Source organism: Bos taurus, chromosome 4, assembly GCF_002263795.3.
Source record: "Bos taurus isolate L1 Dominette 01449 registration number 42190680 breed Hereford chromosome 4, ARS-UCD2.0, whole genome shotgun sequence".
In the NCBI taxonomy this organism is placed as follows: Eukaryota; Metazoa; Chordata; class Mammalia; order Artiodactyla; family Bovidae; genus Bos; species Bos taurus.
In genome coordinates this window covers 20,473,564-20,485,832 of record NC_037331.1, presented here as the reverse complement: position 1 = coordinate 20,485,832, position 12,269 = coordinate 20,473,564, and the positions used below count along the sequence as shown (strand labels likewise).

The 12,269-nt window shown below is 32.7% G+C and overlaps 1 protein-coding gene and 1 long non-coding RNA gene across 2 annotated transcripts in view; one reads left to right on the top strand and one right to left on the bottom strand.

The window, feature by feature from the left end:
* The window catches only part of LOC112446322 (uncharacterized), a 128,985-nt gene that overhangs the window by 46,588 nt on the left and 70,128 nt on the right, over nucleotides 1-12,269 (bottom strand). The window lies entirely within an intron of this gene.
* VWDE (von Willebrand factor D and EGF domains) overlaps nucleotides 1-12,269 on the top strand; it is a 47,747-nt gene that overhangs the window by 987 nt on the left and 34,491 nt on the right. Inside the window, 9 exon segments of the mRNA XM_059886025.1 lie at nucleotides 258-349; nucleotides 885-934; nucleotides 937-1,026; nucleotides 3,701-3,728; nucleotides 3,730-3,916; nucleotides 4,164-4,237; nucleotides 5,621-5,868; nucleotides 8,554-8,594; nucleotides 10,074-10,208. Of these exon segments, the coding sequence (XP_059742008.1) occupies nucleotides 258-349; nucleotides 885-934; nucleotides 937-1,026; nucleotides 3,701-3,728; nucleotides 3,730-3,916; nucleotides 4,164-4,237; nucleotides 5,621-5,868; nucleotides 8,554-8,594; nucleotides 10,074-10,208 (945 nt within the window).

Genomic DNA, 12,269 nt, shown 5'->3' with positions numbered 1-12,269 from the left:
TGATAATATCATTTATTATCCACCTTTAAAAACATCTTAAGTACAAAGTCTACAAAACACTGATTTATGTTGAGGTTTATATAATTAATATTTTATAATGGACTTTTTCTCAATTTTCAAGCAAGCTTTTAAATTACTTTTTTCTATTATATCTTATGCACAATCTACCAAAAGTTAGAGTTAAGTATTTTAATAATTTATCCATATGTCTTCCAGAATTGTGTTGGTAAATGACTATTTGTTAACTGTATTCATAGATATTTTGTAGTGCTTCTGTCTTTTTCTTGGAGAACCCACATGTACAAAGTTTAGCCATCGAAAGCCGAGAATTTTTTGCCGGCATTAAGGTATGTAGCAGTGGGTGTAGATTTGAAAGATTATTCCTCTGGAACTGTGTTTTCCACATTGTGATCTGTGGCTGCTGGTTCCAGAACCACATCACAGACTCCATGCTGAGACCCAGGAGTTTGTATTTTTTGAGAAATAGCTCAAATAATTCTAGTGCCAGTGAGCTCTGAGGGCCTGTTACTGAACTACAGTTGGAATATACTTGCTTTTTTTTTTCTTTCAGAAAAAAATTCTGTCTGCCTTGAACCAGAATCATGAAGGCAGGCTTCAACCAGACTGCCTAAAATGTGTTGTGGAACCAAACTGTGCCTAAACTCTAAACATTACAGCAACTCCATGAACTCTTCTGTGCATTGCTGATGTATTTAAGGGTTTGGTTTTAATTGATCTTGTTTAGTTAAAAAATTCTAGTGTTTATTGCTATCATCAGCTCACTCAGCAAAACAGGAGCTATAGAGGGGAATGCCCTTTCAAAATTATTATATCTTAGAAATAAATTATATTTTAACATGATTGCTTTACATGTTTTCTTACACCAGTTACAACCTGAGCACTATATCTGAAGATGGGAATGAATACCAGTTGAGGATAGCACAGTTCCTATTGTTTGTCCTACTGGATTCAGTGAGCTTGATCAGGAGTGCAAAATCTCATTAAAACTGACAACTGTTGATCAAGGTAATATGCTAAATCCATTTCATTATTATATTTCAAATACTAACCAGTCCTTTTTTCCCTTCAGGAAGTCACTGGAGTGCACTCATATAATTAATTATATTGCATGTTTACATCATTTTACAACTCAATCATGTTAATAATACTGGGCCAAATTTATGATTGCCAAAGCAATCTATATTGCAGTCCACATTTATCCCTCCAGGGCTCAAAGCACAAGTTAGGAAAAAAAGACAATAATAAACAGTCTCCACATTGTTATCTTTCTCTTCCTCCTCTTTTTTCTCTTTCTCCTGCTCCTCATCCTTCCACTTACTCTTCTCTTTGCTTTGTTTGCAGAGATTGAGGGACACACTGGTCTTTAAGATCTTCCAAGTCATCCCTAATGAGGAAGGTGTGATAAGTTATGCTAAAAGTTCAAGCTTATGTAACACAAATCTCATAATGCATTCTTCCCACTCTGCTCTCTAATGTAAGCTCATGTCTGAGATGTTTTGCTTTCAAATCCTTCCATTTGAATTACTGGTTATGGAGATTGTATGACACGGTCACATGCATGTCACTGTCACAGCCACAGAGAGAGCTGAAATTCCCCCTCAGAACAAGACAGACTAGGAGAGGACAAACTGTCTATAGCAGTGACTGGGTTGATTGGGTTCTTTGTTTTTCCCTTAAGCCTCTGATATAGGGACCAATCAAGTAAAATATAAATAAAATAATTTTCAAGAGAGATTACAACTCTGTTCATATATTAATACCTTTTTCACCATAGGGCATAAAATTTTATTCAGTAAATACACCAAGTGCAATGTATCTAGGTCTTCACATCTGTATTACACTTAATTAAACCAGAGAAACAAAAGGATAAAAATGCTAAGAGAGATTGCCTTATAGGAAGTACTCACCCAGAAAAAGAGATGACTACAGAGATAGAAAAAAGAATCAAAAGAAGCTATCCCAACATGCTTGACACTCAACAGGCTTAGGTAACACCCAATTATTCCCTCGGATTTCAGGAGCAACATAAGCAATACTTTATTTTTAAATACAACCCAGAATATGAAATTAAACCCTCTCTCTCAGGCTGTTTGACATGTCTACCTCAAGCTATTTGCTTATTGTGTATTTTTGCATAATATGCAAATTTTACTAAAGTTTATGGGGAATAATAGGAAGAGGGTGATGTTATTGACATCTTCCAAAATTGTGTTAGGCAAAGATTTCCTTCCAAGTGTAAAGTATATTTGCTTGCTCTAAATTCTTTCAACACGATAAGCACTGCTAAAATAATACAAAAACAGCCTAAATATATTCCTACATTTTAGAAGTTTATCTGTTATTTGTCAATTAAAAACAATTTTCTTTTTTTCTGGATAAAATTTATTTCATCCTGATATTCTTCATCTCATCTTCCTTAAGTATATTCTCATTATATCTCTACTCCTGTAGAGCGGAAGTTGGTGTCTCCTACCATATTTCTGGGCTTTGCAGGTAGAGCTAGTGGTAATGAACTGGCCTGCCAATGCACGAGACTTAAGAGAGCTGGGTTCAATCTCTGGGTTAGGAGGATCCCCTGGAGGAGGAAGTGGCAACCCATTCTAGTATTGTTGCCTGGAGAATCCCATGGACTGAGGAGCCTGGTGGGCTACAGTCCATAGGGTTGCAAAGAGTCAAACATGGTTGCATCTCTGAGCACACACATGCACTGTATTTCTAGAAAGACCCCACTGCTTTTTCACAGTCTTAAAAAGAACAGTACTTGGCCCTCATATCATAGACTAGGGGGGATTATGTCTGTGGTTCTATCTAAGCAAGATATATTTCATATTCACCTTAGGGAGATGGCTAAGAGTTTAGATGTTTCTGTTATTATGTATATGGGAAAAGTATATATTCCTAGGGAAACAAAATGTATGAAGAGAAAATCTTTTCAGGAACTTAGAATCCATGCAGTGAGCCTATCTCAGATGGACTTTTGGTGGACTCTATCCATTTTGTTTAGTTATACAAATTTCTAGAGTTCCTTCCTCCTCTTTTCTTTCCAACTTATTTCTGTGTGTGTTTTTTGTTCCAAGGCAAAAAGCACCTCAAAGTTCTGAATATACTGGGACATTTAGAAGGTGAAAAGAGATTGAGGATTTATTTCTGGTGTGGAATTACTTAGTTTTGATTTTTCTGTTTTTAAAAATGATGAACTCTGTATCAATAATTAAATCTGCTTAGTGAACTCTATTTCAGTAATCATTGCTATCCCTCAACAATGGATAGATAGAATGTAAGTTCAAGCCCTAAGATTTATCTGTACCCAAGGCCTAAAAGAATTAGAAAGAAAAAATTAATGATGTTTCATAGTGTTAGAATTACATTGTTTTCTTTACAGAAACAAAAATAAATTTTATATTGCTTCTAAATTATTTCCAAGAGCATATGAATTTATAACCTATGAAAAATAGTAATATGTATGTATATATGTTTACACACATGTTGATTAACTATTTGTAAAGATCAGGTAGAGTTCAATAGCTTTGGTTTATTCAGACAGAAATTACCAGTATATTTTTAAGTAAGAGGAAATAATTTAAGAATAAATTCTGAATTCACTGTTCTATGTTGTTATGGATTTTGGTTGGTAGTTTCTCTTAGGAAAATTTTCTGTGTATTTTTTTCACTAAAATAGGTACAGAACAACCAGGCTTAAATTTGGCAGTCTTCCCGTCACGTGGACCTTCGTCGGACGTCATCCTGTGCTAACGGAACCTGCAGCCACGCTTTTGTCTACTATACTGCAGTTACACATTTTTCACAAGATGGGAATAGAGTCACAAATATTGTAGTAGAACCTATAGTTCATGAGAATTTCCTGTGGAACAGCTGTATTCCAGACAGCATCCAGGTTTACAGATTATAAAAACCTTTTTATAAACTAAGCTTTAAAAATATATGTATTTTATCACTATACCTTATAAACTTTTCATCTCAAAATTATTTAATGAGCTATTTCAGTTTTTAAATGATTCCTACCTTAATAACTATGATAAAACAGTAGCTAATTAAAAATTCACTGTTTGTTAGAAAATGTATTGTATATCTCTAAATAACAATTAATAGTAATATTTAGGGAAAATTTCTTTGCTTTTAAGATCAGAGTGAAAGATGTCCCAACTGCTTACTGCTATTCATTTACTGATCCACATATAATCACCTTTGATGGTAGGTAGGTTCCTGAAAGCTTTCTCCTTTGGTAGTTTGTGTTTTTCTTGGATTTTTTGCTTTGTTTTAAACATTATACAATTTTTTTTCTTAGTCCTCTTCACTGAAAGATTAAAAAGGAAGGCATGTATGGACATCACTGTTTTGTTTCTAAATATTTGTTCATGTGAAATGTTTTTTGCCCTAAAATCTAGTTCTTTTTAAATATACAGAATAATTGTGAAGCTGAGTTTGTAAAAATGAAGATTCTTATAAATACAGTAATTTTAGCTTGACCATTTACTTATCATAATGATTAAATTATGTATTCTAGAGATATGTACTGTATCACATTTCTACCTGATATTGAAATAATAATATTGAATGTTTAGGTAAGATGATTAAGCTAACACATATAATTATTTTAAAAATTAACCACTTCTAATTCATTGCAAGAATACTCAGGGGAAAAACTGTTGTAGCCATCATGAATACCTGGATGTCTGCCTTTGGAACTTAAAGTAAACTGAGCAAAATGACCCAACAGTAACCTAAACTAGCTTGCTATTAATACCTGCACAGAAGGATTTAAACTCAGTTATACTGTTTTGGGAAATACATGATTTTAAGATGTTGCTAAAGAAATAATAAGAATACCTCTTCATTGAGTCATAATATTCTTTGTGATAGAAGGTCATTTCTTCTTTAAAAAATTATGTGATCATTGCTAATAAAATTATTTAATATCAGCAAGAACATGTAGAGCCCCTCACCAATAACAAGTGAAATTCCAAAAGTCTGAAAAGGTATTGAAAGGTTGTAGGCGGTAACCCACATACAACAATCTTTTATGATTATAATTAAATTAAATTAAATTCTTTATGATTATAGCTAAACTTAGAAGCTTTAGTGGAAAAACCTGGAGAAAGCATAGTGGCTATTAATTTAATTTGTTATCATTCAACAGTATTAACCATGTAACAACTAAGTGGCAAACCACACTCTAAGTGCTGGAGTATGGCAGTGCACAAACAGACAAACGTCCCCTAGCCTCCTGAGGCTTACGTTTGTATGGGTGGACAGAGACACACGACAAAGTATGTAGTGTATCTGAGGGGAAAGAAAGCAGTGTCACAAAGAGAAGGTTGAAAGTGGGGACTGACTGAAGTGATGACACAGAAGAAAAATGCACTGAGAGAGATTTGGGTGTTTATTACTACCTTGTTTCATTTAGTAATCTACAAATAATTGTTGTGATGTATAAAGCTATTAGAATACAGATTTTCCATTCTTGCATCAAAATATATTGAATGCATATAAATACATTTAATATGTATATTTAGTTTATAACATACTGTTGTGATATTTTATACCAATTCTTAATGCAATTGACTTCTGTTAATGATAGGATATATGATAACTTCAAGACTGGAACATTTGTGCTTTATAAGAGTATGTCACGTGATTTTGAAGTCCATGTACGTCAGTGGGACTGTGGAAGCTTTCACTATCCTGTGTCATGTAACTGCGGCTTTGTTGCCAAAGAAGAAGGTGATGTAGTTACTTTCGATATGTGCAGTGGTCAGCTACATGAATCACAGCCATATTTATTTGCAAAGAGCCAAGATGTAATCAGCAATATCAAGATAAGTGAATCTTAGGAAGAAAAGTCATAGTATGTATGATTCTTCACTGTTAAAAGTATTTTTTGTTTTTTTCTACTGATTTTGGATTCAAATCTGAATTTCATCTATATTAAATTAGGTGCCATTATTTTCCAATGTTAATTTTTTTAAGAAAATAACTTACCAATTAACACTGATCTCAGAATACATTTTTTTCACTTACCACACAAATAGACACAACAAAGTTCAAACTGTCAAATCTAAGTGCCTTATTTTAAGATTTCAGTATGATAACAATAGATTATTCATAAAAATATTTTTATAACATCCAGTAAACAGTATATTAGGCAGAGATGAAATACATAATTAAGAATAAATATTTACGAGTAACTATTTTTGAAATGAATACAGATGATTCTGCTTCAGGAATAAACTGATAGATACATGAAAGAGATTAGAAAATCAAGAAATAGACCTAAGGTTATATATTTTAAAATAATACTTAATATCTGTGAACTGATTATTTGCATTTTAAGGTCACCTTCCTTTCATCTTCCAAAAAAGTAAATTCCAGGTGAATGAAATTTAAAATTTAAATCAAAGTAGTAGAAGTTGCCAGGTCCAGCACAGCCGGTGAGAAAGACCTGAAACGGGGGCAAGCACCATAATGAAAAAACAGACCCATATAATTTGGCAAGTGGGGAGTCAGGGGGCCATCCTACTGTCCATGGCAGGAAGACAAAATGGCTCCTTCCAGCCCTCACTTTTATTGGCAGAAGTCACATGAGATCATTAGGGAATAGCTATACTGGGGAGTTTGATTAGCGCAGGCTCTGCTGTTGATCAGGAATACAGGAATAACTTGTTTTGTTTCCATGGAGACGGACACAGGGGTAGGCAGTGAAGCGGAAGAGAGAGCTCTTCCTGACCCAAGAATGTCAGGTTAGCATGCTTACTAGGACAATCACGAGGGCGCGGTTTGCCGCACCCTCGAGTCATGGGGCAGGTTCTGGTCTCTACTCTGCCAGGTTGCAACAGAAAGTTTAAGTAAATGTTTTTATAGCATTGAGATGAGTAAGAATTTTTAACATAGCTTTATATATTTGAATTGTCATTAAAAACCAAAATGCAAATCAAAAAGGGAAAATACTGTTACATATAAAGCATAGTTAATATAGAAACCACTCATACATCACTAATATAGTCAGCACTCCAATTAAAATGAGAAAACAATATAAATAGGCAATTCACAAAGAAATAAAACAGACTAATATACCCAGAAGTACAAATAATCAACAAAAATATGAAAACGTCAACCTCATTAGTTTATCAAAGAAATGAAGATCAAACACCTCTCATGCAAGACCAAGTGTAGAACATGTAGTTACAGACTTTCCAGAGAACATATGTATTATTCATATATTATGATCTGAACCTGTGCATGCCATTTTTTCAGGAAATTTTAGTTCTGAAAATTTGTCAAAGTAAAATAATCAAGGATGTGCAGAACCTTAGTGATACTCATTATATTTTTCCAAGAGGGAAAAAGTACAATTAATCAGTGATGAATAAACCATTTAACCAAAACCCTAAATATAATGCTGTCACATAATAGAACGTTTTGTACTCATGAAAATTTTGGAGTAAATGTGGATTTATTGACAGGTGAAGAAGATATTAATGAAATGTAGGAGAGGTTTACAAAGCACTTGCATTAAGATATACTAGCTACCTCAGATTGAGTAGTACTGTAAAATTTGTTTGCTTTTGTATTTTTCTGCAGTGCACATTTAACTGATTTCATGCAAAGGAGAAAAGCTCTGTTTTTAAATTTAAAAGTTTAAAAGGGAAGGAGAGTCAGACGAACAAAACACAGGTGGTGTGTTTTCAGTGATCTTCAACACAGACACCAAAGCGCCTGACCTGGGAGAGGGCTGATCCTCCTGTGAGGAGGCTCATGGATGACATAGGCTTTTAAGATGATTCAAGAAACCCCCTTGCTCCCATTCCCAGTTGCCCAAGCAACTTTCTGGTATAATTTGGCTTCTTATTCTATTTACCTACTGACTGCAAGAGAATACTGATTACCCACAGGAATCTGTTCTCTTCTGGAATTATATTTATCTGTGTAAATTAATTACTCGGCAGTCTAGCTCTACATGAAATAATTATTATCAGAGATATTATTTTGGAAACATTATCCTCAACATTTCTAGCTGTTTTAATTGTATAAAATATTTGCTTTAGTGTAAATTATTTAACAAAAGGAGTATAAACAAAATATCTCAGTGGAAGGATCAATATGGAGATTAAACTTCAATATATAAAATATATAAAGATAAAACTTTATATTTTGCTCATTTTACTAATATGCTTAGTTTTTTTTCTAATCTGTCTAAATGGTACTCATTATTTTGTCCCAGTAAATTAGAGGAAGACATTAGAAAGTCAGTTTGATTCTCATAATCATTAAACCAATAACTCCTGATTTTCCTCCTACCACCACCAACCTGCTCTTTTCCATCTCAGTAAATGCAAACTTCTTTCCTCAATTGTTCATGTTAAAAACTCATAGTCACTTTGACTTTTCTTTTTATATCAAGCCTCACGTTTGATCCATCAGAAGCAAATTCACCTCTAGTATCAAAGAATTTTATCTCTTTCCCTGCTACCAACTTAGTCCAAGCCACCATTATCTCTCCCTTAATTATTTTAGATTCTCTTAAAGTTTATTCTCCATGCAGTGATTCCTTTGAAATGTAAGTCAGACTGTACTATTCCTCTGCTTAAATCCCTTTGTTGGCTCTTCATCACTTTCAGAGTAAAATTGGCAGGCCCTACTATAGCTTAGAAGACTGTGTATAATCTGAGACTCCTCTCTCACTGAACTCATCCACCATTCCTCCATAGGTCATTACTTTCCAGTGTTCTCTAGTGGAAGCGTTACTGTTCCTAATAAAGGCCAGCCTGCTTCTCCCTCAGGACCTTTGGACTTATCACTTCCTCTCACTGACACATTCTTCCACATATCTTCATGACTGACTTCCTTGTCTTTTCTATTCAAATATCATATTATCATATAAAATCCTTCCATGGTCATTCTAAATAAAATAGTTTTTCTCACACAACCCCATAGAATTTATCTCCCTTAATGCATTAATAGTTAATATACATTTTCTCCATTGTCTTGAAAATATACTTTTTCTCCACTGTCTTATGTGATACACTTCATATTTATTTTTTCTTTTTTGTCCTCTCATAATAGAATGTAAGTATCAGGAAGGCCAAGACTATTTTGTTCATGATTGTATCTCCAACATTTAGAATAACAGCAGAAAAATAGAAGTTGCTGTGTAAACATCTGAATATATAAAAGAATATTATTTTTCTAAATTTTCATAAATATTTCAGAACTCTAAATACAAATAGCAGGATTTTTATATCCTATTGCTTTTAAAGTTATATTCACGTAGATCTTGACAGTTCTTAAAGGATTCAATGACTTTATGCATTTATCTATTTTAATAGATAATGCATTTATCTATTTTAACCACTAGATCTTACTGATAGAGATAATGAATAATCTTGCCATGACCAGAAGGAGAGAAATACCATAAGAAGGTCATCTGACTCTGACTGATAAAGAAATTATTTTCTCCTACGACTGAGAAGTATACCTAAGATTATGGTATCAAGTATGACAGCAATAATACATAAAAATAGCAACAATACTGGGACAACAGCATGCACAAAATTTGATAATTCTTTCCTAAAAGTTATGTTAAGAATTGTTTTTTAATTTAATACATTGCATTGCTAAATACATTATCTTATTACAAGGGCATTTTTTCATAACCTATTTTTATAAGAGCATTTTTTCTGTAACGTGTCTCTAAGACATAAACCAAATGGCAAAGCAAAACATACACAAGGTGGCAGTAATTTGTTAATACTTGTATTATTTGGTATCAAATATTATTAAAATATTAATTAAACCTGTATAATTGGGCACTGATAATATCTGTAATGCTATTTCTATTGGCTGAATAGTAGGTAGTACTTCTTTTAATACTAGATTACTGTTAACATGTAACTGTTTAATTAATGTGCTAAATAATATTGGGGATAGACTTTAAAATATTATTTTACATATGCTTTTAATTTTGGCCTTGAAAATAATTTTTTCTGGAGTTAAAGAAAATATATTATATTTTTTAATCATTTTTTTCTGAAGACAAGTTTCCTGAGATTATAGAACTTGAGAATGCTGGATTCTGTAATATTTGAAAATATAACTGTGTGATGGTGAGAGTTTTTGGTCAAGGCTTCAAAGAATCACCTTCAATTAAATGTGAAGTTACTAAACTGAAGGTATGTTAATTATAATGTCAAAAACAATTAAGTTCATGAGTTATTCAGGTTAATTTTCTTTAGTTTGGAGTATCAATTAGCAACATAATCTCAAAGGATGTCATATCCTCAGAGAGCTGAACAGGAAAACTGTTAAGTTGCTTAACCATAAAGCTTCTCCTGTTTTTTATCATTTTTATTGAGGCATTAGCTCACTATTTCAGTCTCAATAAAAAATTAAAATAATATCAAATGATATCGGCGTCTTTATTGAAATGTAAAAACACAAAGAATGGAGGTCATTTTAATCGAAGACACTTTGTTTAAATTACAGGATTTAGAGATATGAACAATTCCCTTTTGCAAACCAAAAAGTTAGGAATAATTGTGCTCATCCTTTATATTTCCCTTAATATGGATTTCATATGGGAAAATTGCAAAAAAAAAAAAAGTGTTTTTCTTTCTTGAAGCCACATAAGACAGACATGGTCACTCAGTTTTAATATTAGTGCATCAAATTATACTTTATTTTTGATGATATTTATATGATCTTCCTTTTATTTGTGGAATTTTAAGGAGCATTTTAAATTTAGAAAGTACTTATTACGTTGGGTAAGCTAGAAGCTTACAATAGTAAAACATAATTTAGCATTTTTTTTTACTTTTCTCTCAATTCATTCTGAGATTGAGAATTTAAGGAGGAAATAACTTTTGTATGTGTCTTTGTCAAATAGTTATACGTAAGAGTTATGCTTATTGCAAGATTTTGAGTAGAGCCTTTCCAAATGAGCCATGAAATATTTTAACCTCAGTGAAATAATAAGACATGTAATAGAAAATGTAATATATATTATTTCATTCACTTTAGTGTTGCTCATGAAAGTTGTCATTATATTGTTCTTGGCAGAATAAACCACATGTTATCACCACATCATACCACATCACATCAAATGTGATCATCACAGTCCAATTAAGTGATCTGATGAGAGAATTTTATAGGTTTATATTCTCTTGGAAAGTACATTTTGTTCTTTCAGATATACTTTTTACTGTGCTACTTCTTCTCATACTACTTCCCTCCTTCAAATATCTGATAAAGAGTATACTCTGGAATTCTCTAACTCTATACAGAACTATAGGAAAATATATATATAATATATATATATATTAACAAGAATCAAAATTACATACATTAACTATTTTCTTTCTCACACTGTTTAGAATGTTTATGTATTTTATTTGTAATACTGTTGGATTTCTTTTTATAGTATTTGTATTCCACTTTGAATTTCCTTCACACTCTGGTTGATTTTAGTTATATACTTATTTGGAAGGTATGTGATATATTATCGTGGTTCTAATAGTTGATGCCATACAAAAGGTATACACTGCAGAGAAGTGTCACTTTCTTCTCATCCTTGTGTTCCTCTCCCCATTGCTCCTTCTTTCCATCCTGTTCCCATCCATTTTCCAAATGTATCCATTGTTTTTTTTTATTCTTATTGTATTTCTTTTGCACAGAGGAGAATGTGAATTTCTTTTTTCCTATGAATGGTAGCATAATACAGATGTTCTTTTTTACTTTTGCAGTAGTCATTTTTAACAAGTTTTTGTCTAGAGCTCCATCCACCCAGTCATTTTCTTCATTCACCCTAAAAGCATCTAGGACTTTACAGAATCCAATTTTTAAGAACTGGATCACTTAAGTGATCCAGAATTAAGAATCCCGTCACTTACTGATAGGATTAAACTTAAGTTGCTATCCTAGAAACAATGACCCTTCATGATCCAGCTATTGTCTGTTTTTCCAGGTGTGAACTCCTGTACTCTAGGAAAATCCCATGCTTTTTCCTGCATTACTGTTTTTTCACATGGTATCCCCCTCCAGGCTTCCTAAATTGCACTCATCTATTTCTGCTCCCAGTATCCAAAAGGCAGTCTCCTTTTTCACTTTCAAGAGAAGTGCTGTTCCTTTTTTGAAGCCTTCCTTGACCACGCTAGTTAGACTTAGCGGCTTCTTTCTCTCATTACACCTTATTTGAATCTTGGTTATAACAATAAGAAAGTATTTTGTTTTTCTTT